Consider the following 26,781-nt stretch of genomic DNA (forward strand, 5'->3'; position numbering starts at 1 on the left):
GTTGGGTCAACATTTGGCTGTTCGTTGTTCTTGCTTTATAATTTACACTGTATATTAGAAATGAGAATATAGCTTAGTGTATATAGTGTACACACCTCTGCAAAGGGATAGAGAGAATAAATATGAATCTCAAACCCCTAAAAAAGATATTTTTTTTATATACTAGATATCTATGATGGATCAGATCGCTTCCACAAGACATGGAGAGGATGTCTTTGCAGTTTTTTTAAGCTGTCTCACTATGGCCACAACTCTATCACCAGGGCTTGGGGGCTGTGTGCATGCTTTAGCCAGTTGCATGGAAAACATGCAAAGCTGGTAATAAAATGTGGAGTAACTATTTCTCCTAATCTCTTTTCTACTTAATCATACAGCCGTGCCTGTATTTTGATGCCATTATTTAATCCAGATAATTATGTGTGACTATTGTCCCATTTGTTTGGGATTTTTTCAGTTTGGGGATTTTCTTTTTTGCAGATTAATGTATTTGTGTAGAATCGATGCTGGAAATAGGAGAAACTCAGATTTCTGGAGAATGTGGCCTTCTGGTTTGCTTTCAGATTATGCCATTTGTTCCACTGGCATCAACATACAGGAAAATGGGAACTTACAGAATTAGAACATGGTGATGAATTTAGCGTTTTCATTAAAACTGCTTAAAGTCATGCTGAAGCTGAAAAAAATTAAATGTTTAAGTCTAATTTAATTTGACAGTATGCAGTTAATTAATACTCTACATACTTTCATTTTTGAATATTAATGGATCTGCAGAACCACTACTCCCTGGAGTAATTTGTCACCAGAAATAAAATGTCTGCCTTTGAACTGAAGTAGCTTTTGGGTAGCATGCTATGAGCGAAGGAAACCATGTTAATGATATAGACTAATCCAGAAGAGTGGGCTTGAAGTTCTTAGTGTTGCTATCTCACCATTATAAAACCAATAGTAGTCATCTCAGGTACTGTTGTGACAGCAGATGTTGTCTTTGCTAAGTGACAGAAACTTCCATTGATTTTAAATTACTTACTAGAGTGTGGTAGTTGTGCGTGTCCACAAGTGCTTCCCAGCTTAGAAAATGTTCACAGCATGTGAGACCCTGTTTTTTGGGGGGAAAAAAAAAATGCATTTTCTGTTTACAGGGAATATTGGTCTTTATATACTATGAAGTGAACTCTCTTCTCAAACAGTGAATAAATGTAACTGTTAAGAAGCAGCAAAGACATGAGTAGATGCGTAGCAACTGCAACACCATGTAGTTTGTTCCCTCACGTGCTTCCTTCCTCCTTCTATTCCTGTATCTCTAGCGTAGCCTTTTGCATTGTTAGCTTCAGTCTTGCCAGCATTTACTATAAGGTGTGGCATTCCTGCTGGAGCTGGTTTTGCTTATTAACCCTGTTTAATGCAGCAAGTGAGGATTTGGGTCAACGGATTATAAGTGTTGTAGGGCAGTGTCTGCAAAGTGACAGCATATTCTAGGGGTACAAACATGTCAGTTGAATTTTTTGTTCTCTGTACAGTTTTTGTGCGACAGAATCCTAAGACACTATAATAGTTCCCTTAATTATTCCACAAAAATTGGTATTAATAAACAAGATATTTTTTCAGGACTTACTGTTCTTCCGTGCTACCATAGCCTTAATAAAGCCAGGGTTAAATAACTGCTTGGCCGGACAAGGGAGCTATGATTTTTCTTCCGCTTAATTTGTTTGAGTTCAAAAGGATGATTTGACTTCTGATCATGTGAAAAGCATTTCATAGCATACTGGAAAGCTGTCTGGTTTTGTATCTGAAGGACTTGACAGCATGGTTGGCAACAGACAAATAACGGAAGGCTAATGAATAATGAAAAGCTGAGTGATTGAAATAGCAGAGCTGCAGGGAGAGAAGAGGGAAAGCTGGGAAGGAAAATGGAAAAAACAAATGGCACAGAAGTAAGGAATGACCAGTATTTTGATCAGTATTAGAGCATGTCTTCACATCAGAATTTAACCCAGTCATAACTTAAGCATTCTCCGTCTGCCAACTCACAAGAGCTCTTAACTCATGCACCGTGACGCATTTTGTACAAGTCACTCAGCTTGCCTTGAGGAAGGAGGGTAGGTTGGAATTTAAATATTTTTTTCAACTGCTAGGACGATGACTACTCTGCGGTAACCTTCTCGATTCCCATTAATTGTCCAGCGTGTTCCCAAATTCCTACCAGAGCAGGTGTCCATAGTATCTCAGTCTACTGCAAAAAACGGAGCAGAGCAAGAGCATTGGAAGCTATCAGCTGTACTGAGAGACACTGCAACACTGACTTTGTATTTATACTTCAGTGAAGACATCGCTATTTTGGTAACAGGGATAACTATTTTCATGGCGCTCACACTTCAGGTCTCCAGCAGGGAGGAAGAGCTCTTACTCATTGCTAACCAGTCTCTCCAGATGGGATATGATCTCTGGAGCGACTGCGCTTTAAGAAAGATTCCTCTGCAAATGTAACAAGAATTACTGGTGAGAAGACTTAACTCTGGGTATCAAAAATGTGAAGACTATCTCCTGATGTTAAAAGAGAATGGATCTCTAGCAGTTTAATAGTTGTGATGTTTGTGTCTGGATGCATGTGTTAATGTGGAGGAAGCCAGCTACTATTAATTTTCTCACACACTGCCAGTTGTGGCTGAGCTTGGTGGTACAAGGCTTGCTCTTACACTTGTTTTCATGGTAAGAATTACGGAGTAGGAGTTGAGTTAGCACTGGTTCCTGCTACACCTTTTCATGCCTCTTTTTTGCAATGCCAAATGGAAAAAGATCTGCTACTTTCTCATGCTGATGTACAACTTTTCCTGAGCTTTGACATCACTGAAAAATGAATAATACTGTAAATACTATCCTTTCTTTTTTTCTTTGCAGAATCTGTACCAAAACAGGTTCCTGGGCCTGGCAGCCATGGCGTCTCCATCTAGGAACTCACAAAATCGGCGCCGGTGCAAAGAGCCTCTCAGATACAGCTATAACCCTGACCAGTTCCATAACATGGACATCAGGAACAATTCCCATGAGACGGTCACCATTCCTAGGTCTACCAGTGACACGGACCTTGTCACTTCAGACAGCCGGTCTACCCTGATGGTCAGCAGTTCCTACTACTCCATTGGGCATTCGCAGGACCTAGTGATATACTGGGATATAAAGGAGGAAGTGGATGCAGGGGACTGGATTGGCATGTATCTCATAGGTAAGTCCCCCTTCCCCTTTGGGTTTTTTGCTGCTTTTTTTAGTTGTAAGCATTAGGGTAATATGGGCTAATGGTAATAATGAGCTCATACAGCTCCATTGAGTGTAGTCTTTAAGTGGGTTTATATATTAAAGTTTTTTTTCTGCTCCTGAATTGCTGGTTGCAGTCCTGATGCTCACCTTTTCTTCAGCAGAGATATGAGAAGGTTTTCTGTTGACAGTTTCTTGAAATTTTAAAGCCATTTGGATTTTGGAAAAATACCTCCTGTGTAAAGACAGCATAATATTTTCAGGGTTTCCTCTTGCGAGTCCTTGAGTAATCTGTGACAGATGAGAGGTTTTACAAGTCAAGAATATGAATAATTTAAAAACCTCATGAAGCAGAATGCCTTTTTCTGTATAGCCAAAGGATGTTTTGATATGAACAATAATTAGACTGAGGCAATCTGGAGCTGTCCCAGAAAGCTTTTCCTTTTTTTGGTGTATTGGAAGCTGTATTCCGATATGTACGTTAGCATATTTTTGGCATCTCCATCTAGTAAATCCAGCCTCATGAGAGTGATAAGAGGTGGTTTCAATCCACTTTTACCTGATGGTTTCACTTCAGTATAAAATCAGCATTTTTTTAACCTGGTTTAGTTCCTATGGAAATAGTCCTGCTGCCTAGACTGAAGTCTGTGTTAACTCTGTGTTAAGTTTTGAACATGGTGGATCAGTTTCAGACAAATTCCTCTATGGGTTAGAGGTCTTAAAAATGTGAAGTTCTTAAAAGTTTCCTGAAAACCAGTGGCTTGGTGAAGAAGACAGACTCAAATTGGTGCCCCCACAAAGGGAAATGTTGGTAAAAAGTAGCCCTTACCTGTTTGGATAAGCGTGCCTAGCACTAAGCAGGTATTTTAGTTCCAGTAGCACTGTTTCATCTTGCCCAGATAGCAAACCAAAAACAGGTAAAGCACATGATGTTGTGAGTTGGGCTTTTGGAGCAATCATAGGGAGCTATGGTGTTACTTAAGTGCTTTAGTGGATAAAACCAGAAGGCTTGGCATCATGTGCTGAGGATGTTGGGAACACAGATGTTGGCAACACACGGGATGTGAGAAGGTACTGGATGTGACCTCTGAGCATGTAGAGGAACCCTGGTGGCACAGTGTTAGGCATTGGAAAATGAGTTTGGGGTATTGGAGAGACTGTGAGAAGGGGAATGTGAGGGTGGCTATGTAGGACATGGAGGGAAAGGAGTGGGGATTACAGTAAACCAGACTACGGTACTTTTTCCTGTGAGTAACCTCATAAAATACCCTGCTTTGAAAATAAAAGTAGGCTTCTGAAATTTAAAATACCTTAGGAAAAAACCAGACTGGATTTAAAAACAGATGCTCTGAAAGCAGTCTAGTTTGGCCTTGACAGAATTACTTGTGTTTACAGTTAAGCTTGCAGTTGAGTGTTTTACTGGAACAGATGAGAAGACACAGCAGCCCCCAGTACTAGGCACTAAGAAATACTCTAAGTGTATTCTGCAGTAGAGCAGGCAACTCAAAGAACTGTATTGCTTCAGTAAAAAGAGGCAAAGCGTACCTCCTGGTGGTCTGGAGTCAACAGAAAGTGTATGGAGCTGTTTCACATTCAATGAACTTGCCCAGCCAGGTTTCATAGCTCAGACATGGTATCAAGGGCTGTAAAGACACATTCTTAAATTTTTTTTTGATAGGTAACCTGAATACATAGAGGCTTAACTGAGCAAAAGAAAAATCTACCCTGCTACTCCTGCTTAACTTACTGTATCAAACCGGATGTTGCTCCAGACACCCCAGTAAATTAGAAGTGCAAATTGTAAAGTGTATCCTTGCCCCTGCTGGCTGAATGCCTGGTGTTAATGGCAATAGTCAATGGCTCGTTCCAAGGAGCACTGCTGCCAAATGAAAAATGAATAGTGTGTCCAGTCCCCAAGAAATCAACAGTTGAGCCTTGGTGTCTTTGAAGGTGTTTTGTCTCCAGCCTCTTAGGTTCCCAATCTAAATAACTGAGGAAATAGCACCCCTCATTCCTTTTTTTTTTTTCCTCTTCCCACTCCTCCCTTCCCAAAACCTAATGTAAGGTGAGCTTTGGTGTTTTGGTTCCCTTAAAGAAAGAATATGGGAGACTGTGAAGATCACTTGGGTTTTGGTGTCAGTTTGATGTGGAAAAAAACTCAATCTAGGAAGGTAACTGGCACTATGGCTATATCCACGTTAACAAAGGAGGAGGAACCAGTAGGAATGGGTCTGTAGAAGCAAACATCTGCTGAATGCATTTTGGGGGCTTGGCTTTAGAACAGTCTCAGTCGGGCAGACTGAATGCCCTTGAGTTGCTGTAGTGCATCTTTCAGTTTAGCTTCATCAGGACAGAATCGAGTTTGTGTGCCTGAAGATCACCACACAGTCTGGTGGTGACAAAGTGGGGACAATTGAAAGGGTCATTACAAAAGCATGCTTCTGACCTGAAATAAAATGCTGATGCATCCTGTATTAAATGTTTGTGACCAATCCACAGGGGTGTGAGATCCAGACATCCCTAATGGCTTAGATTTGTGTATGCATTTGCACAGATTTTATGAGCCTGCAGTCCTGTTTAGAGAGGGAATGTTCCTGGCCTCGTGGGTATGACTTTCACAATGTAAACTGATATATGACTATGTTTTTTGAATTAGCAGCCAAACTGGAACAAGAGAACCAAAGAAACTATGAGCTTTTCCCAGTCTGCTCAATAGAGGATTAGTGTTGAAGCCTAGTATTACTACTTGCATGGCAACGCTGTTAACTATTGCGTTGCTGCTGGTCATTCTAGTGTTTTTCTCGAAGCCAGCTTGTGGATACAGCCCAATGCTTTTTGTGATTGTTTGGGTTGGTGAAATTTGAGCTGAAAGGTTTGAATGTAGCAATATTTAATATTGTGGTGAGTCATGAGAATAATGAGAAATTTGCATCCTTGGGGCATCAGGCAGTGTTGTGGATTTTCTTTTAAAACCCGGTGTGGGAGCATTAGAGTTGGTATTTGTTTTTTGTCTTGTGGGAGCTCCTGGGTATCCCAGGTAGGGACTAACAAAAGATTTAGAACTGGTTATTAGAGTTAACTTTACTCATGGTCTCAGGAAATGGACTAGGCAGCCAGTCCATCTCTTGTAAAACAGTGTAAAAAATGGTGGTCATGTCTCATGGCAAAAAATAGTATTGAGTATATCCACTCTGTAGCTGTGTGAAAATATCCATATACACCTATGTGATTTTGATGAAGGGCCACAGAAAAACTCCTTAGTTGAAGGGAGAATAGTAAATGTTTACTCTGGTAAAATATAGATGTTATTACTTCAGTGCATTTTAAGATAAGCTATGGAAAGATGACAAAAAAAATGGGAATTGGAAGAACAAGCCTTTCCGGGTGTTTAAGGCACATTGTGCCTTCAGGAGTAGGAATTACATTTCATTCCTGCTAAGCTTGAACTCCAGAGATGTTCTAACTTCCCCTTGTATATACTATATATCAGCTCTGAGCTATGCAGAGGAATCTCTGAATTCTGTAACAACTCACTTGAGATATGCATTTGCCTTCCCTCAAGAGAACTGTAGTATTATGAACATTAGAAGTCTTTCAGAAACATATCCACAATCAAAAATACACGTAAACACTCAGACTTCTCTGAGAAATTTGAACATGACACAGCTCTGTTGCTATTGAAAAATCTCTGGAATTTGAGTTTTCTTTGCAGAAGAGCTATGTGTAAAGAAAATGCACATTGGGGGGAAAAAAGTGAAACTAAAACAAACATGAATAATGAAGATAGCGTGTTCTTTTTTTAAAAAAATATACACTCATTTAGTGGCTGCTGTGAGACAGATGGAATATTTGCAATTGTTTATCTCAAAGTTTCCTTTCTCTGTTATCTCATTTACTATTACTATTTGCTACAGCATGAAGCCTCTTAAATAAACTAATGGACTGCTGTCAGCTGCCTGTAGATCTGTCTTACAATTACTGCAGTAGCATTTTAGCTGCTACTAGATTTCACTTCTGTCATCACCTCCATGTCTGATGTACAGTAGCTAATGAGAAATGTTTAAACCACACTTTTGAAAGAATTGTTTGCTCCAGTGTCTGTGCATGCTGATGATGGGAATTTATCAGGGCTAACATTATACTCCTTACCCATATGCCAGTAGGCTTTTTTCTTCCAGCATTTCCATATGGGAAAGCAAAACATTATTAAAGGCTATTTATTAAAAGTTTCTTCATACACAAATCTTGTAGGGTCTAATTTCCTGTCCATATTTGGCTTTTGACTGAGTAGTTCCTCTCAAATTTATATAAGTAGGAATGTTTTGACCTAATTAGTGACTGAAGTTTAGCTTTAAAACAGCATGTTTTCCTCCTGTTTCAGCCTTTGATGTTATTTGTCTCCCTACAAGGCAATTCACCGTAATCTGACAAATCTAATTTTTAAAGCTATTGGTTAATAAACATTTAAACATTTGTTTAAACACTTTTCAGGTTGATTTTAGGCTTAGAGGGGCTTGTGTTGTTGTATTGCGCACTGAGGCAAGTGGAAAGATCTACGTTTTCTCCTGCTATCAGACTTGGATCAGAACTTGTTTGTACAGCTATTTTACCAAACATCCAACGCATACAAGCAGAAAGTGTCACATGTTGCCAGCAGAGATGGAAAATGTTAGAAACAGTGATGTGCATATAAGGCTAGGAGTTGCAGGTTCCTGCGTTACAGCTCTAATCCCCGATTCAGGCTCTCTCTGTGCATTTGGATGGTTGCTCCACCTCTCTACTTCAGATACAGCCATCTGTAAAACAAAGCTTTTCACAATGTGCCTGCTTAGAGTGAATTTTGTTGATGTTTGGGTTTGTGTCCTGGGGTTACCCATCTTCCTAGTCCTTTTATGGGCTTTGGAAGAGAACCTTGCTCTGGTCTGAGGGCTTCTCCTCAGTAGGTCATCTTGTAGTTGGGTCTTTTGCCAGGCTGTGGATGGTGGCTGTGGCTGGCTGTGATCACCTCAGCAGGTTAAGGTTTTGTTCGACACCTGCAATTCTACTTTCTGTAAAACATCAACAGAGGTGCCCAGTGGCCAGACAGCTTTCACTAAGCATAGCACTATTTATTTTGGGAACAAAAAGTGTCAGAGGAGCAAATCTGTCATGAAAAAAACCACACAATAGAAAGCCTGCACAAATGCTGAACAGAGAAGGTATTGGGTATCGTAGGCCTTGGCAGATATATTAGTGCAGTGATATCGGTTCTTGTTCCAACCTGGCTTGCCTTCACCTGGCTGCTCTTGGATCCAGTTAGAGTGACTTCTCTATCAGGCCAAGTCACTTTTTGCCTTTCCCAGTTCTGTATCTGGTGGACCACCTCAGCTGGACGAAACCGGGATAAGCTGTTTCCAGACCCCACCCAGTGTGACATGAACACAGTTAGCTTTTGCCTCCGTTCCATCCCTTTACAAGTAGATATAGTCAACACTTAAATGCAAGGGTCTCTAAATATTCCCAGCACGTACTGCTTCTGATCCATTCTCCCTTTCGGTGCTTCCAAGGTTCACCTCTGTCATTTGTGTGGTGGCAACGTTAGTAGCAATGCACCAAAAAGCTTCTGTAGAGGGGTTAGTGCAGTGGTGGTGTGCTATGGTCTTTTAGGGAAGTCATGGTAAAAAAGCCTGTCGGTTGCCAGTTCTTTTCCTTAAATATCTTCAGTATGTGGTAGAGGTGTTAGCTATGTACCAAAAGATTCCCATTTTCATTTAGTATTTCTCCACAAAATAACAGCTATGGTATTATGAGCCTCTTTCTAGGTGAACAGGTGCAAAAGTTTTTTCTACTTCAACTGTCATCCTGAATATCAGGAGGGGGAAATAATGCAGACAGGAGTACAGCAGCCTTATGCCTTCTCAGTGATTTCCAGGGCCCTTATGCCCGTGGATAAAACTGCCTCTGCTGTGCAAGGAGGGCCCATGTTGCTACATAGCCCAGACTGATAATTAAGCCAGTAATGATCACCCACTAAAGCGTTTCTGAAGAAATCAGTCAGTGGCGGATATTGGTGCACCAAAAGCCAGGTTTTGGTCTTAATCCTGCAAAAGAAGCATAATACGTGCAGCACGTTCAGTCCATGGACTGGGTAGAATCAATCACGACACAAACAGTGGCCAGCACAAACATAAAATTCTTGGCAGGGATAAGGCTTAAAGTAGAAAGTTTTGTTCTGTAGAGGTTGTCAAGCTAGCCATGTGGATTTTGAAGGTTCAGCATATGTTTTTCTTAGTTTTTTTAAACCAAACTAAATCGTTCCCACTCCTTAGTGTTTATAATGCTTCAATATGCTGTTCATAACATTTGAATATTCCCATGCTGCCCTTCACAACTACTGTAATAACTGTGTATGTATTTAGCTTTTGTAATCTTTCTCATCCATTGATCTCTCCAGCCCTGAAGACATTTTTTCTTCACTGAAGATCTTCTGCTTTGTAATAAGCTTATAACTGAATACCGTTTTTCAGATAAAGTCACTCCAGATTCTCGAGAGATTCTTTGCACCGTGGTGCTTCAGTGCACGCATCTGAGTTGTGTTTGGGGTTTTTTGCTGCTGTCAGATCACAAATGCCTAATTTACTGTCTGCTATTATGTCTTTCAACATTGCTATAAGCCCATTTTTCAAATACTGCAAATTATTTCCCCACTATTTAATGAACGTTGTTAACCTGGACAAGTGTCATCCTTGTTCACATTTCAGATCTTCCTATGTCCCTTTATATCATGTCTTTATCCTGCCTTGGGCCTGCAGCATCTCTTATTTTAATATCTTCTAGCAAATTTCATGGGTGCACTGTTTTCTCCTAATCCTCATTTTCCAAATTGTGCTGTAATCAATGGGGAGGCTTCCACTGACTGCAAGAACTTTGGAACTTGTTACATTAAAAACAAGCCAACAAAACTCTTCCATGTTGTACCTTACCACACACTGTGTATCTTCATTTTTTCAGTATGCACTGAGGCAGTCATGATCATCTTTATTTGGATTCTTCCCTCCCATCTTCGGTTCTGTGTGTAAGCTAGATGTCGTTAATTGTGGAGAAGTTTATGCAATGCATAGCTGAAGTATAGCTGTTGCTGAACTAAAACCCAAATGTGGTCCATCTGCTGCAGTGGTGAGAATAAATCTGGACGTGCAGGAGCTTTAAAGCAGAAGTCTGTAGCTGGGACAGGCATAGCTGAAGTAGCAATGAAAGCTATGTGGATACTATCACACTTCGAAGTGTATGCAGAACCAAATGACACCAGTATTACTAGATAGATGCCCATCCCACTGCAACCTAATATCTGCTGTGGGTTTTTTAGCCCCCACAAGCTGTTATTGCTGAGCCCCAGCTCAGCTCTTCACTTTCCTCATTTTGTCTACCTTTTCAGCAGAAGACTTGTGGTTGCTGGAAAGAAACAGATGAGTGATGGGTTGTGCTGGAGCACAGACCCCAAACACCTCAAGGATACCATAGAAGAATAGGGCCCACTGCCATCAGCTCTGCTTTTAGCCAGAGGCTGCAGTGTTGCGGGGAAGGAGAGGGAAGTCCCTCAAGTGACAGAGCTCAGACTCTGTGTGGTTAGCTCAAGCGCAAGAAGGGCAGGACAGTGAGGGAGGACTGAATCCACAGTTCATCCAGAGCCTTCTGAAAACCCATAGGCGTATCAGCCCCAAGATTTAATAATGTCTCTGTAATTGGCAGTCTTGTTTTGCTTTTTTTATTGGTATTGGTGTCGTGAAAGATCAGAATGATATCTCCCAACCGTAATTTGGAGGCTGCTGAAGTGGTAAAGGATAATGTCATATATGGCTCTGAAAGTAAGCTAGATGTTCAAAGGTAAAAGTGTTTTGCTGAAAGCTGTAAGTCGTTGATTTTGGGAGTGGATGACAGGTGTCCTTTGGGTTTTATGTGTAATTCTTTCTGCTTCAGATTAGGTGGTTCAGGATTTAAACCTACCATGCCTGCCTTTCTGTGTCTGGAGCAGTTTTACTTAGGACAGCATCTTCTGCCCTCAGTGACCAAGAACTGTTGCAACTTTGCGAACTTTATCCCTGTTTTATTACAGTTTATGCTTTTATCTCCCTACTTTCCTTTGGTCTTTCTCTTGCCATGTCATCCTCTCACCATGTCTTCCTCTTACTGCTCTTCTCCACTTACTGTTCACGTTTTTCTTTGAGTGGGTAGGGGGTTAATTTTTGTGGGATTAAAATGGAACCGTTCGTGTACTTGAAACAAAGCACATGCATAGCTCTTAGATCAAGGACTGAGCTTTCAGCACCAATGATAAATTAGGCCCTTGTTTTCCAGAACTCTTCTCCGTAAGAAGCTATAGAAGGAGGGATGCTAACTGTAAATTGCAGTATGTTCATTGTCTGCAGCAGAAATTGGCAAATGAATTAACAGTGAAGTTTCAATCCATATTAGAGCTGGATCTGTAGCTGCTGAAGTCAATGGAAATGTTCCCGTTGACTCTTATAATGATAGCCATTATTTGTGATTTTTTTTTTACTGTGGTATCTTTTTAAATAAGAAATTGGTATCTGCATCTTCTGCATACATTTCTCATTAATGATGACTACTTGTATTGTACAACTCTTTGGCAGCACGGTTTCCAAGGGCTAGGTTTTGCAATGCTAAAGGGTTGCAAAAGGGAACACTGGCATGGCCTGATACAACTCACTACAAGCTGCACTTAGGAATTGTAGAGGCTGTTATCGTTTTGTGTTCAAGTGATAAATTCGGTGGTAAGAGGAAAAAAATCAGAAATAGGAAGCTTATCCATGGCTTATACTTGTATTATCTTGCAAAATAATTTTATTGATATTCCATGCTTTACAATGTCCCTTTCCTGCAGCTTTCCATGCAAATTGCAAAACAGATCAACCAGAGCTCAGCTTCTTTGTACAGAAAATGATTTTTAAAAGCATTTTGCTAACTATCTTCATATGTCATTATAGCACAGACATACATATTGGCCAAAAGCACTTAAATTTCAAGCTAAAGCAAATTTCTGCAGCTGAAGACTGTAAGTCCTTCTGTAACTTCAGGAGTACAGCATTTCTTATTCATAAGGGATCAAGACATGAAGTGTAGCTTCTATTTTTACGCCATAATTGCATTAAGTTTATAGAAAGCAAGTGTTGTCATATGTAGTACTAAATCAAATTAGTGGTGGATAAGAGACGAATAGTGTACCAAGTTCAGGTACCTGACTGACATTGTTTTCCTGTCTCATGTTAATTATTTGCGTCTTTGAAGGTAGCCCAGGTTATTCTAAATCTTGTAGTTATTCTTGGAGAATGTGGAAAGATAGGCTGATCAACCAGCAAAATACTGTTTGAGAAAGGGGCGTAGGTTTTTCATTTCTGCCTCTTAAGTAAAACCAAACTGACCAAAAGGGTCAGTCAGCTATTTGTAATTTGAACTCCATCAGTCCTTCTGAGGAAGAGGTATCTGTTTGCTCCTCTGTGGGAATTTCAGGCAAGCTTTCAAATACCAAGGCTCTGTCTGTTTAGTGTAGGCTGCTGACAGCACTTGAAGTCCTCATTACATTTTTTTACAGATCTTTTTGAGGGGTAGCCTTTATCAACATTTTCCCTAATTCCTCTGAAGAACAGTGTGCTTTTTGTCAATTGGTTACTGTCTTTCATCTGAAAGATATCTTTCTTTGGTAGCCATCATTCTTTATCTCTCTCTATATATAGTGCTTGTAAAGTATATTGGGATTGCTCAGTATGGAAGTGACTGCACAGAATATTTTTAGCAGTAAAAGGCTGTGCTTGGAGGTATCCGGTTCAGTGAGGACAAGCAGTCTGTCAGAATTGCTGCTGGTTCCCAAAGCACTTGCTAACGTTTGCTTCTAGTGTGCGTTGGTCCTCTGGCTGTTGCTCAGGCCCTGGCTGCCTGGTGCCTGGTCGTGCATCACGTTCTCCGTTTCCTCTAGGGACTGTGCGAGATGCGGGAGGTCTGACTGCTGCTGCTCCTGTCCTAGCACAGCTTTGCAGGTCTGCAGCCACCTTCCCTCTCACCAGCAAGAGGCAGCCGGCACCTCTGTGCGTCCCAGAGGCAGAGAGCAATGTCTGCTGGCTCCCTGTCTAGATGCCCTCACTGTCCTTGTCTTCGGCTCCAGGACCAGCTGATGTTCAAAGGGCAGCACATCCTGAATACTCCCTCATTTGATGCTTTCCTTAATTAGTTAGCTGTATACCATCCAGGGAAATGAAGCTGCAGATCTGAGAGTGATCGCAAAGTGTTTTGCTTTTTGGTCAAGCGGGGCCAAACCCAGGCTATGCAGTGGATTGCCAGCTAAGCAGAGAGCTAGTTTCAAGGTTAATCTCATTTCAAAAATAGAGGGAGGGAGATGCATTACAATGTTTCATTGGAAAAAATGTCAAAAGCCATTAGCTGCTGGCTGAAATATGTGAAAGGGAGCAGCATTAACTCTGCTCTTCATTTTGCGTGGAGGTGAAATGAAACATTTCACCATTTACCTTTGGGAATTAAGATGCAACATGTTTTTAAGGTCAGTTCCTCTGTTACAGGGATTCTCAGTATAAATATGAAATAAAACTTGTTTTCCTTTGCACATGCTTTCTTTTTAACATACCATATTGTCTGTTCACTTACATATGGCATGAATGTTGACAAATATAGGTACACACATGCACATATATGTAGTGCACTGAACAGCTGTGTATTTCACATGCACAATTTTCCTTGTCAATGTGCTACATACATAATGTCCATGTTCAGGGAATAGCATGCCTGGGATAGCACCACCTGCCAACTAAAACAGGTCGATCAGGCATATTCATACATTCCAACCTCCTGACCAGTTTCAACTACTACTATTTTTAACTTGCTAGGGAATATTTCTTTCTTACTTTCACCTTGCAAAAGTACATACCTTCAAAAACTGAAAGAGAAAGGCTTCCCTTCTGGACTTGCATGTATCTTCCTAGAGCTAAAATCTGTCTGGATTAAAAATCCCAACTAATGTAAATTTCCACTGGACTAAAAATAAGTTTTATTTCTTTGGAAAGAGGGAAGTACCTAGCTTTTCAAAAGAGACAGAGCTTGCATCTGGCTGTGAGAAGGATCTACATACTGAATATCTAAATCATGACATTTGTAAATATGTTTAATTTAAAAAAATGTTTTTATACTTAAAGGCTCCACTGCTTCTACTTAGGTTGACCTGCATATTGCAGAGCTCCATAAACTCATATGAAAATATCTCTTCTACTGCCTGAGCCTGTATTTCATCAGTGGCCACTGTCCATAAACTGTGTGCATGACTAGCTCCATATTTGTGTATCCCTTCCCTGATGTGCTTTGTGACTTGACCTTTTGCTCTGGACGCTGTCCTTCCCGCACACCCCTGTCTTGCCTCTGTGGCAGGAGGCAGTGTGCAGATGCTACTCTGTGGGAGCAGCTTGTTCCAGCTTTCCCGTGGTCTCACCTGTTAGCTGTAACCATAGACCGGCTTGCTTATCCCTTCCCTTTGGGGGTCTTCTACCTTGGATGTGCAAATGGCGAGTAGTCCTTTTTCTCAGCCTGGTTTTTCAGGCTTCCTGGACATTTCCAACAAAAAGGAGGAAAGGGCTTTCTGCAGTCATCCCCGCTGGCTCAGCTCTCAATAGGGATGTGATTTGGTTTGAGTATGGGCATATGTTGACATGTCTGTCAAATTAGAGAGATTGCATGATGCAGAGTTCATGCTGCCTTTGTTCCAGCTGTGGGAAGCAGGCAACAGATGATGCAGTGGAAGTGCTAGCTGGCCCCTGCAGATATTAGGTATGAACACAGCATTTTAAATCCAATTCTGGGATCTCTTGTGCCACTAAACTCTGGCCTAAAATATCTGCAATTTCTTAAGCAAGGCCATTGAGTCTAGCTCAGCTAAGCCTCCTTAAGCAAGCATGGTATTTTATAACAAATATATCTTGAGGAACAGTAATTACCCATACATCTTAACGTGGCAGGCATTGGAGCATCTCCAGCAGCTTACAGAGACTAAATATGACAAATAAATGTCATGAGTGATGAAGCCAGAGAGCAATGTGTCTTGAGCTGATGGATGCTCTCTGTCCCCTGTCAGGATGTGGGCTGGGCAGGGTTCCCAGGCTCCAGCTCAGTGCAACGTTTCAGTATATGCTCACTTTTAAGTATAAAGTGCTTTCTCCCTGCTAAAGCAAAAGGGACAGTTCATAAGTTTCAATCTCCTCGTGTGTATGTGAGTGTTCCTACTTCCACAGAATGATGTGGGTAATTCTGGATAATCTGTATCAAGGATGGTCCTTTACTGAAGGTAGTCATTAGTAAGCCAAAGCTCTGAGGGCAACGGTGTATACTTGTCTGCCCTTTTCTTTTAAATGCCAAATTACATATATAAAAGACACAATCAGCTATAAAGTACAGAGGCAGAACAGAAATCATACCAGAGGATTTTTACGGTTGAAGGGTTACCACAGAGGTATACTATATGAACGTGCCAAAAGATTTCCACTTCAATACAGAGCACGAAACATAGCTAGTGAAATAATTACTGACAATTAGCAAGTCAGCAAAGGGAAAATGTATTGGTGATAGCATTGCTGTTTATAATTATCCATTGCAATCATTAACGAACTCTTTAAAAGGATTTCTGTTGTAAACCCCTCAAGAGAGTGGCACCAAAGCGTTCGGTGTTGGTAGCCCACTTTCCTCCTTTGAGAGCACAACTATGTAAAACCGATGGGAAAACACTGGCATCTGCTTGCTGCTTTATTCTTTCAGTGAAAGTGTAGTTTCCTTCGATTTAAAAGTCTTTGTTTAATGTTCATGTGTATATATATCTTTTAATAATACGTTAGTCTTTGAGTTTCTTGGCTTTGTCTGTTGGGCTGCCTCTTCTGCTCTGCAGTTGGTCACACTGTCAGTGTGTCCTCAGGCACGGTGTCCCTTGTTGCATGGCGTCATCTTTGTTTTCTCGTTGACCTACGTGATAACGAAGCGAGTGCTTTGCAGTATTTACAATTGATGTATTTTAATTTCTGAGCAGTTCACATTTTTCCTCAGCTTTTAGCGTGACTAATGATTAATGTAATTGTCTTCAGAACCGAGTCTCAGCACCCACCCAGGATTGTTTCTGTAGCAAGGCTGAGCTGGTTAAAGTGTATTTGTACAAATCTCTGTTAAAATTAAAACTGTCCTCATTGCTGAAAGAAAAAATCCAGGAGGTTGCTGGCTGGTCTCCACAGGTAGAGATTATGGCCTCTTGCTTTGGCGGGGCATAGATGTGAAATACATTTCATCCCCCTGCAGCCAGAGCAATGAGGCCATGGCCAGGCCCATCCTGGATTGCTGCTTCAGCCACTTGAGTTCGCAGCCATTTTGGGCTCCCACAGGCCACTGCCCGTGAGCCTCGCTCCCCTCTGACACACTGTAAATGTCTCCATATGTCTATTTTATTTTTACTGCGCTGTTTGTATTTAGTGACAATCCAAACTGTAAGTGCTGGCCTAGTATGGTGGCAATATGTGCATTTTTTGCTTGCTTGAAAGCCCTGCGTAAGCTAGTAAGTCGGCGAGTGTGGCCCTGAGGCTGCAGCACGGTCTCGCTGGCTGGTTTTTAAGCCGTTAGATAAAAGAAGGTCAAGAACCAGGCCCTTGCCTGGAGGCTGTGATGTGTTTGCTTGCATCTACACCACGTAGGGCTTGCAGATTGGTCTGGAAAAGAGCTTGTTGAAGCAGTCTAAAATGAAACTTGGAAGCAGACTAAAAATTTATTCATGTGGACAACCAGAAGGCCACTTCCTCAGGCTCACTACCTTCCTGCCTCTTATTTACATGTAGCTCTGTGTGTGCAAGGCAGTTGCTTCCTCAGCCTTGTTTTTCAGCAACTTTTTAGAGGTTATTCATTTTTATAGGTTACTCCTTGACTTCTCTGAAGATCAGCTTGGTTGTCTGACAACTGCTAGGTGTCTCAACACTGCGATGGGACAGTGTTTTGTTATCAGTCATTTGGTTTTGGAGGTCGAGAGCTGTGAAGGCACCCAGTGAGTGGGATTCTTCAAAAATAAGTATCTTTTGCTTTATGCTGCAAGAAATAACTACATCTGTTGTGATATGAGTGAGCGCAGTACAGATATCTACATGTAACTATTTTCTGTGGGGTTTTGTAAAGGGAAGAGTTGGTACAAAGGGGGGATAACTTTTTGCTACCATTCTCTGTTACAGCTAGATAATTATGTTTAATTAGGTAGGGGTTCATCCGTGCTAAGCTAGATGTTCTCATTTTTTGAGAATTTTGTAGGGATGTATTTTTTAAAATTACATTTCAGGAAAAGCTGTCATTTTTAAGAGGAGCTGCACTTTTAAAAAATATAAATGAGTGGAAAAGCTAATTTCTCAACATGTGGTGCCAAGCTGTCTAGCAGCTCTAGTATATTCTGTCGACACAAAGCTGTATTTTTAGCCTGACTCTCTGCTATGCATGTTGTCATAACAGGTGCTTGATGAGACCATTTTCTTTGTTTATAGATGAGGTCTTGTCCGAAAACTTTTTGGACTACAAGAACCGTGGCGTCAATGGCTCTCACCGTGGTCAGATTATCTGGAAGATTGATGCCAGCTCTTACTTTGTGGAGCGTAAGTATTTTTTCCAATCCTCCTACAGTATAATTCACTCACTGCAGAAAGATAATTGAGCTGCTTAAGTTGTTCTTATGATGTTTTTATGCCCAATATGTCCTTTAGGAAAGGCCAAAAATGTTAACAAAATCTTTGAATGTATTGAGAGGAATTGAAACATTTTGTGGAGTAGAAAACCACAGTTTCTGCAAGCAAATAAATCTTGTAGACATTGACTTATTTACATATCATTTTTTATACAGTTATGAATAAGTGTTTTAATCCATTTGTTATTTGGACTATATCATTAGTAATGAGCTGCATTAACTTTAATATGGTATTAAGGAAAAGAGGAACTCAGGGGCATAATCTCACTCCAGGAAGATTCACACTGACTTTTAATTGGAAAACTTCATGGTGCATCTGGCTTACACCAGATTCAGGTGTATTTGGAGGTAAAAAGGGTCAAGTTCTGATCATCATCTAGACCAATAAAAGTATAACAATATGTAGTTGCCGTAAGGTACACTGATTTCAAATTGTTCTTCATCATTCATATGTTACCCAGGGCATCTGATGCAATGCAGTGTAACTCTTTTCCACCCCATTAGCAATTAAAATACAGAAACACTGAATTTGCTTCTGCAAAGTACTTGCACAGCAATTTCACATTTCCATGCTTGGCTGTCCCACATCCCTGACCAAAGTGAACCTTGACCATTCAAGTCCTTCCTCTTTTCAAAGAGTTACTACGTGCTAGCGTAAATGGAATTCATGGTCGTCTTTAGAGAACAGAAATAGGGTACTCAAAAGACTGGACTGAGATCTATAGCGAAACATCTGTGGTGAAAGAGCTACATGTATCCTTAAGGAGGAGTTAAGCGTGAAGAAGCCTAGCATGCAACAATTTGTTTTTCAATTCTACTGAATGTTCCCAATGATCTACCTTAGCCTGCTGGGCAAAATTCAGAAGTTTTGTAAAAGCATATATAAATTGCATGACAGTTAGGGTATATTTGTTTAAGACTGTCTGAATTTGAGAGCAATCAAGTGAATCTTTGATATAACTAAATTCTAAAGGATTTGGAAAGGATGAGAGTTATACTTGATTAGATGAATCTATGACTTTGACCTTAAGTATCTGGTATCAGCAAGGATGCTATGTGCAGACATTTTATGTATACTCAGTCCTAGAAACAAGTTATCTCTTTTCAGTATGAAGCGTTGCTGATGGCCTGTAATTCCGAGTGTTGAGAATGTTGTTCTAAAGAATTAAGGGAGCTTCTGAAATGTCTACAGGACATACAGGATGCTTATATCCTGTGTTTTGAAAAATACATTTATGGAAAATTGTTTAATATGTAAGAACATGAGTTTTAGTTATCCTGGTTTTGCGGCAGAAATACATTACAGGTTCTAAACTTTAAAGCAGACTCTAATTTGCAGCTGCTTCTTTGAGCTGTGGTTACTAATCTGTGAGACTGATCATGCTTTCTTTTAGCTGTTAGTGTGGGACGGAGATCTAAAATCCCAGAACTGGGCTTTGAAGAGGCCTTAGTACCTTGGTTTATTGAGGAAGAGTGGAAGTGGGACCGGGCTGCTGGTAGCTTTCCTGCCTAATCCACAACAGAAAAGAAAGAGGCAATGTGAGAAATGCTTAGGAGAAAGCCTCTTCAGGTGGGCCATGTTTCATTAAGGGCTCAACTGCACAATGATTTATGTCAGCTTATTAAGTTGCCCCCATTAGCTGAGACATAGTAGCTGTTGTTAATTGATTGCATGTATGTTCTTCACTTGCCCTACTGTAAGAAAATGCAGCTTAGCATAACCATCCTTCACTGATGCTTAAAACTAAGTCGTACTACACTGTAGTTGGGCAGCCCATGCTTCATGAGTTGCTGCTTCTTGGTAATTTGTTATGCTGCTATCATTAGTTTGTGAATCTCAGTCCTGAGATTATGTACCAGTGCACTCATCAAGGACAAATCATTGCCCTGTCCAGAATTAAAATAGGAGAAAATGAAGTAGGCAGTAGTAAATAACAGCACATATGGATACTTAGAGCCACTTGACTATTGAAGTGGGAAGTTAAAGCAGTGAAAAATGTTATGTATGTGAATTTTATATATCTAAAAATATTTGACTGTTCCTACTCATTGTTGAGATGTCTATATGAAAGTACACAGCTTTGTAGTTGATTAAATGTCACGTTAAAAACTGCAGTGTCTGAAAACCTTGTGTATTTTCTATCCAAAGAGGACAGTGAAAACCACATTCCTTCAGACTTTCATTTTTTGGACAGAGATCACATCTTCCTTTTATGTTGCATAGCACACAATACGGTGACATTTGCAGGAATCTGAAAGATACTGGTCATCAAAATCAAACTCACCTAAGAAATCTATTTTCTTTTTCTTGCCATTCACTACAGACCTGAGAGAACCTGGAGGACAGGGCAAGGGGTATGTTCAGTGGTAATGTGGTATAAGAATTGCCATGTTGGTCCAAAGTTAACCTGACCTGGTGGTTAACCTAACCTCCAAAAATGGCCAATAGTTTAGAGTTGAGGAGGGTATAAAGGTAAGCAAGTGTTAGTGAGTCTTCTAGCTGGAGTGTTCTTAGCTTCTGTTAATCTGTAGCTCAGGCACTTCCCGAGATGGTAGTGTTTTTATTTAGTGGTTGTCAAGGCACATAGTAGGTAGCTAAGATGTGGTAATTTATTTTCAAGGTATCTGTATTGTTTTTCTAAGCATTATGTTATACTTCCCTTAACTTGCTTTTGATTGGAGTCTTGCTGATTATAGCATTAATTCTCTATAGAACAAAGTAGCTCACTTGCGAAGGCAGCCCTTAATTTCTGCTTTTGCTTTTCCTGTAACTATCTGTACCTTGGTATCTGTTCACCACATGAGTCAATATTGGTAATTTATCAACCACACAGTGCTTCAGAAAATGTTATGGTATACGCTGCAGTGTTTGGCCCATCGTAGCTGGCAGGAGCCACGATAAAGGGGAAATCACAGTATAGTCAAATAAAGAATCAGCCTTACATAGAGAATTTAAAGTTCACAAGAATTTAAGGCAATCCACGCAGACTAGTTTGGTTCCTGTTCTTGAAATGTATAAAGGTTTAACACTTTTGGTGGTGCTATTGTGTGAGGTAAAATAGGTTTATTATCAGGGTGACCATGGGGATCATCCTGTCCAACTTCAGAAGTCAAAGTGTTTCTTTTGCCAATGGTTAGACTTTAGGATTCCTCATGGTGTGTTTTGTACTACATTTAAGGAAATTACCGTTATGCTGTGATCAGCCAGCCACTTAACATAAAGAGCTTAAAAAGACATTTTTGAACTTTTTTTTTGTTAAAGAGCAATATGAGGGAACTTGAAAAATCAAAGGTATTAAACATTGGCTGATTTGTAACAGTGAAATTCCCATTAATCTGAAAAAAGAAGTGTTAGGAATGAGGTCAAGTAAATAGCGAGTTATTACTCATTTTCTATATTTTGAATCTGGAGGCATATATAATGTGTTTGGGAGTATTTTGTTCAAAAGCCTTAATGTTCCCCATTTAGTTATCCTTTCTTTCCTGCATTTTTGAAAATTAACAAACAAATTAAATATGACACTAACTATGTAACCTGTAGTCCTTATACATAAAACCACTGTTTAGGTACTTAACAGAATACTGACATCTAATCACTGTAGATAGTAATTTGTATGCAATGATCTGGGACCTGGAATAGAAGTGAGTAAAGGCAAAAGTGGCTGGAAGTTACTTTGTGGTGGCAGATTATCACAAGAGAAATCTTTTATCGGATGCAGTTGTAATGATAATTACTGGCAAAAAACATCAACCTGGAGGACCATACTAGACAGAAATTGTGTACATGCTGCCACTATGGGCAGAAGAAACTAACAATATTGTGAGAGATTTGTAGAAGTGCATCAGGAGCGGAGAACACAAAGGAAAGCATGGCAAGAAATTGAAACCGTTTTTTAACTGCACTTTTTGTACTTTTATAAAACTGAAATTCTGCCATTTCAGATGCTTCTCTGTTTAAGCTATACTTTCACAGTATTCTCAGTGGATTGCCCAGTCTGAGTCATTAAGGGTTACTTTTTCAGGTATATTTAAGATCTTACTAGGTTAAGAAGATGCTTTTTGTGTGGTAGGTCAATGACAATGCAAAATAGTTTTCTTTTTGGAACATGCTTCTATGTTTTGGGGGTATTTGGGCAAAATACATAAATTTGCTGATAGCCTGGTTTAAGACCGTCTAGAGAGCCCTATCACTTTTCAAAACAGGTAATTTCTTAACATGTACCCATACGGCATTTTCAGATACCACAGATGTTTAAAGTTTGTGTTTGTTTTAGTGATTTACTTTTTCACCTTGAACTAAGATCTTTTCCAGAGAAGCGCGTGCCTTTCCGCTTTGCATATCACAAACTTGCAACATAATGTTGCCAGACAGATATGTAATTGGTGTGAGCCAGAGAGGGAATTGCTTCCAAATTACAGCACGAATGCCTGCAGAACAGAACTCCTCTCCTATTAATACCCAGCAAACAAAAAGCCTTAACAGCTGCAGAGGCAATGTTGCACTACGGCCAGTTTTGCATTTCTGCAGAAGTCTAGCAATTTGGGGTTTTATGACAGCCAGTGATAAACAGTAACTATCCACTGTAACCATGAAATGGTTGGGGTTTGGGGAGAGGAAGGAGGAGGGGAAAAGAGGCTACATACCACTAGGGATATATCCTTTGTGTTAAGGCTTGGAGGGCACTGCAGTGAAAGAACCAGCCTATAATGGGTTTTCCAGGAAAGTAAACGTGCTCTGCCTCACTGCAATTTCTGGCACACTGTTTTTTGGCTTATACAGCATAGAATCGTTAAGGTTGGAAAAGACCTCTAGGACCACTGAGTCCAACCATCAACCCAATGCCACCATGTCCACTAAATCGTGTCCCTAAGTGCCGCATCTATACAAAGAGAGAGTGTGCAAGAGACCATTTCACTGAAGTGCAATGCAGCGTTGTCCCGTAAGCACAGTATCAAACTAGCATATCCTTAAAATGATGAGAAAAGTTTTAACACTATTCAGAATTGCACTGAAGACAGCCAAATACCTAGGACCCCTGTTAATCTACTGGCCTTTCTGTAGATTGTTTTACTACCTGGCAACTAAGAAAACCATTTCCAAGTGTAACCAGTCATCTGTGTGGCACTTTTATGCGGAAGCTTATACAGCAGTTGTTTGTTTAAATTTGTTACTGTTGTTGCTGCTGCATTTTTACTAATAGCAGAGATGGATGATAGGCCTTGCAGAGAGCAGAAATTATTTATTCCTATTGACTAGCAAGGAAATAATGGTAAAAAAACCATGCAACTAAAGTCAGAGGTGTCAGAAATCCTGGTATGTCTGCAGGTAGAAAGCATATGTTCTAGGTCACGGTCAATATATGCCATATGTGTGCGTTTAAAGAATATGTACAGAAATGTCCCCAAAACTGAAACAATCAGCCCTTTTGTCTGGGGCTCTCTCTAGAAAATATATCTTTTGCATTGCTTTAGGAAGCCAATACAAAGGCCACTTTCAAAGTATGAATAACTGAAGGATGTTGTAGCTTCAAGTGTTTCCAAATAAATGAGGCACAGTCATATCAACAAAAGCTTTAACAAAGCTGGAGTATTTGCAAAGTTGTCCTTTTTCTGGACAGGCTGACAAGTCCAGCCCACTAAAATAATTTCCTGTCTCCATTTTCATCACCCCAATGTCTCTCAAATCACATGCGCTTCACTTTATGAAAAAGTGTATCAGGGGAGAAATTAGAGATAAGGCTGTTGAAGTCCATCCTGCTATACCTTTGAGCAAATTAGAATATGCTGCATGACTTTAACCTTCAGGAGTCCACAGATGGTAAAAACTGGAGCAACACAGAAGCATCTTCAACAGTGTGAAGACTATTTAGCAGAATGGTTAAAGGTGTCAGAAAAAACAGATACAAAGCAATAAGAGAGACTTGTACCCCAAAATGTGCATCTACTGCTTGTCTCTCTCCCAGGGAAGACATACCATAGTTTTGAGGTTCTTTCTCTTCATCTCCTTGCACATGTAGTAGTCTTAATTGATGCTGTTTGGTTATCTTCCACCCTACACACAATTTTTAAATTCCTCCTTTTCCTCAGCCTGGTCCCTTTATAGTAGTTTAATATTAATATTTGAGTCAGGCTTAGCTTTGGAAAGAGGAGCACAGTCGGAGCCCTGATGAAGGCATTTCCCAGTTCAGGGCTGTTGAGGTTCTTCAAGAACCCTTTGCTTTGGATCCTTTGATCAGCCCTTTAATCTTTGCTGTTGTTGCATTTCCTGTTAGTTTTTCTCTTACAAAGTCTTTTTGTGCTGGGATTGTAGGCAGCAACTTAAAAATGGAAATGTAGGTCAATCCACACAAGACGTTAGACAGCTATTTCTCAGCTTCCTGTATGGTTGCACTGTAGTAGCTTAACTGAGAGACTTGTCTGAGAATCAGATTTTTCTCTTTCTCTCCCTTTCCATAACTTGTTTTGACATTTGTGGACATATTTTGTTTGTACTGTGGAGATCAGGGCTGTTTGTTTATTCGTTCCCATGCAGGGAAGAAGATGCTTGTGTTTGCAGCATGTGTGCTTGGTGACACCATGCTGGGACAGCCTGGCTGGTCCCCATGCTACCTGCTCTCTGTTTTTCATGGCAGCACTTAAAGAAATCACAAAATCTCTGCTTGTACAAAGCTGAGATTGAAGTGAGAGCTCTGATAGGTTGGTAATAGGAGTTTCAGAAAGCGCTCTCAAGGTGAACTGGAAAGCTTTAAATGAGAAATAATGCCTGATCTTAGGCACGCTGAAGTCAGAGTAAGTCTTTCTTCAGTAAGCTATAGTTCCCAGTCATGGAGACCACAGCTTATATGGTCTCTTATCTCAGCTACTTAACTCTAAACAAGCATAGACATTTTATCAATGCATCAGAGACTGGACATCACCTAATTCCCAAAGCAGTGGTCAAGAAGCTGTGGTAACAGTTAACTGAAGTTTTAGTGCTAATTACACTGAGCCTTGGGGCATTTGGGACCTGGTTTGGATGCACAGATATATTCTTGTTTGTTAACTTTCAAATTTTTATTAGTTGCTTTTTTTTATTACAGTAGTGTCTAGTGTCTCCTGCGAAGAGTAGATCTTCTTTTCTATGTACTAAGATAGTTTCTATTCTAAAGAGCTAAGGCCAGATTTTTGAAGGTATAAGTTCAATGCAAATGTTTGAGAGTTAGGCTTCAAAGCTGAGATAGGGAAGATAGATTAAAAGGTGAGATGTGGAAACAGAGGCACAGAGTGAAGAAGTGACTTGCCAATGCATGGGTACAACTGCAGATAAGACTTCAGTTTCCATACTCCCTGCTTAGTGTCTCATCTGGTAATTTTAGGCCACCTCTAGTCTGCAATCTGAACTATTGGGAATTACTTAAAAATTGTACCCTGAAAATAAATGTGCCCTGCTGCATGGTATGTGCCTCTTCCTTTTGTTCTTTAAGGAACGGTTTCTGAAAGCTCTTCTGCTGGAAAGAGGGAAGAGGTTTGTGTAGGGCTGTTATGGCTTTATCAAGTTGGAGTGGGCCTCAGAAAAGGTGGTAATGAAGGAACCAGGATTTTTCCTCTCTTTTCTGTTCCATTTTTTATTTTTAAGCCAGCTGTGGGTGTGCTGGATCTGCTTGCTGTTTTTTTCCCAGACATTGTCAGGTTGAGGGACAGCAGTAACTTTCCTTGCAGTCTAACAGCCCGACTCTTGCCTGGCTGATCCTCTACCTAGGAAAGACAAAGATTTGTGGAGTCATCTTACTGGCTGAACATAAGACATGCAACTGGTTCCAGCCTTGTTGTTTCCCTGCAGCTAGGCCTGTTTCACATGTGGAGACAGAAGGGCACTGTTGTGCCAGTGCTGCTGGGTGACCCCGTGTTCTGGACACATAGACCATAGAGTCAACCCCCAGCTTTGCCTGGTGTCTTGTGTCCTAGAGTGGCAGAAGAGTGCAGCCTGGTGAGGATGCCCGGCCCCCAGGTCCAGTGCAAGCTAGTGCCAAGTGGTACCTGAGGCACCAGATATGCCTCCCGTTGTGAGATGCAACACCATGTGATTTTGTATCTTGGGAAGAAGATGCTTGACAAGGGGGGGGGGGGAAATCACAGCGTGTTCCTGTTCTGTTCTCCTTCATTTATCACATTGTTTTCTTCATCCCCATTACTGTTTTTTCTTGCACATATCCGCTCAGTCCCTAATTTGACTAATTCTCCTAACTTGGGAGATTTGGGAGGACACAGAAAATTGTGACTTTTTTGGGGGACACTGGCCTTTTCAGGCTTGTTTGATCTTAAGGTAAGGGGAAAGTTGACAGAGTTTACTTTCCAAGCAGGAGCTTGTGGCTTAACACCCTTTACAAGAAACAAGTAAGGACTGGGGAGCAGCCAGTAGTGCTGCCACTGCCAGGAGGTTGAAAAGAGGCTATGTGGTCCTTACGGCAGTTCCTGCTTGAATTTCTCATCTAACCTAGTGTTTGACAAATGCATAAACAGATACCTATTGTTTTGCTGCTTTGAAATTTGGATGTTAGTATTCTGCACAATGGGTGCTGAAGTCACATAATTTATTTTAATGGATCAGTATAACTTAAATAATCATAGAACAGTTTGGGTTGGAAGGGACCTCTAAAGGTCGTGTAGTCCAACCCCCCTGCCATGGGCAGGGACATCTTCAACTAGATCAGATTGCTCAGAGCCCTGTCCAACCTGACCTTGAATGTTACCAGGGATGGGGCATCCACCACCTCTCTGGGCAACCTGTGCCAGTGTTTCACCACCCT

The 26,781-nt window shown here is 40.6% G+C and overlaps 1 protein-coding gene across 1 annotated transcript in view; it reads left to right on the forward strand.

The window, feature by feature from the left end:
- The first annotated feature begins 2,895 nt into the window (after window positions 1-2,895).
- Window positions 2,896-26,781, forward strand: part of HECW1 (HECT, C2 and WW domain containing E3 ubiquitin protein ligase 1) — a 185,366-nt gene continuing 161,480 nt past the window's right edge. The window contains exons 1-2 of the mRNA XM_009274874.2: window positions 2,896-3,220; window positions 17,799-17,906. Of these exons, the coding sequence (XP_009273149.1) occupies window positions 2,932-3,220; window positions 17,799-17,906 (397 nt within the window). The 5' untranslated portion in view covers window positions 2,896-2,931. The remainder of the gene's footprint in view (window positions 3,221-17,798; window positions 17,907-26,781) is intronic.

This window comes from Aptenodytes forsteri, unplaced genomic scaffold, assembly GCF_000699145.1.
Source record: "Aptenodytes forsteri isolate BGI_AS27 unplaced genomic scaffold, ASM69914v1 Scaffold282, whole genome shotgun sequence".
NCBI classification, from domain to species: Eukaryota; Metazoa; Chordata; class Aves; order Sphenisciformes; family Spheniscidae; genus Aptenodytes; species Aptenodytes forsteri.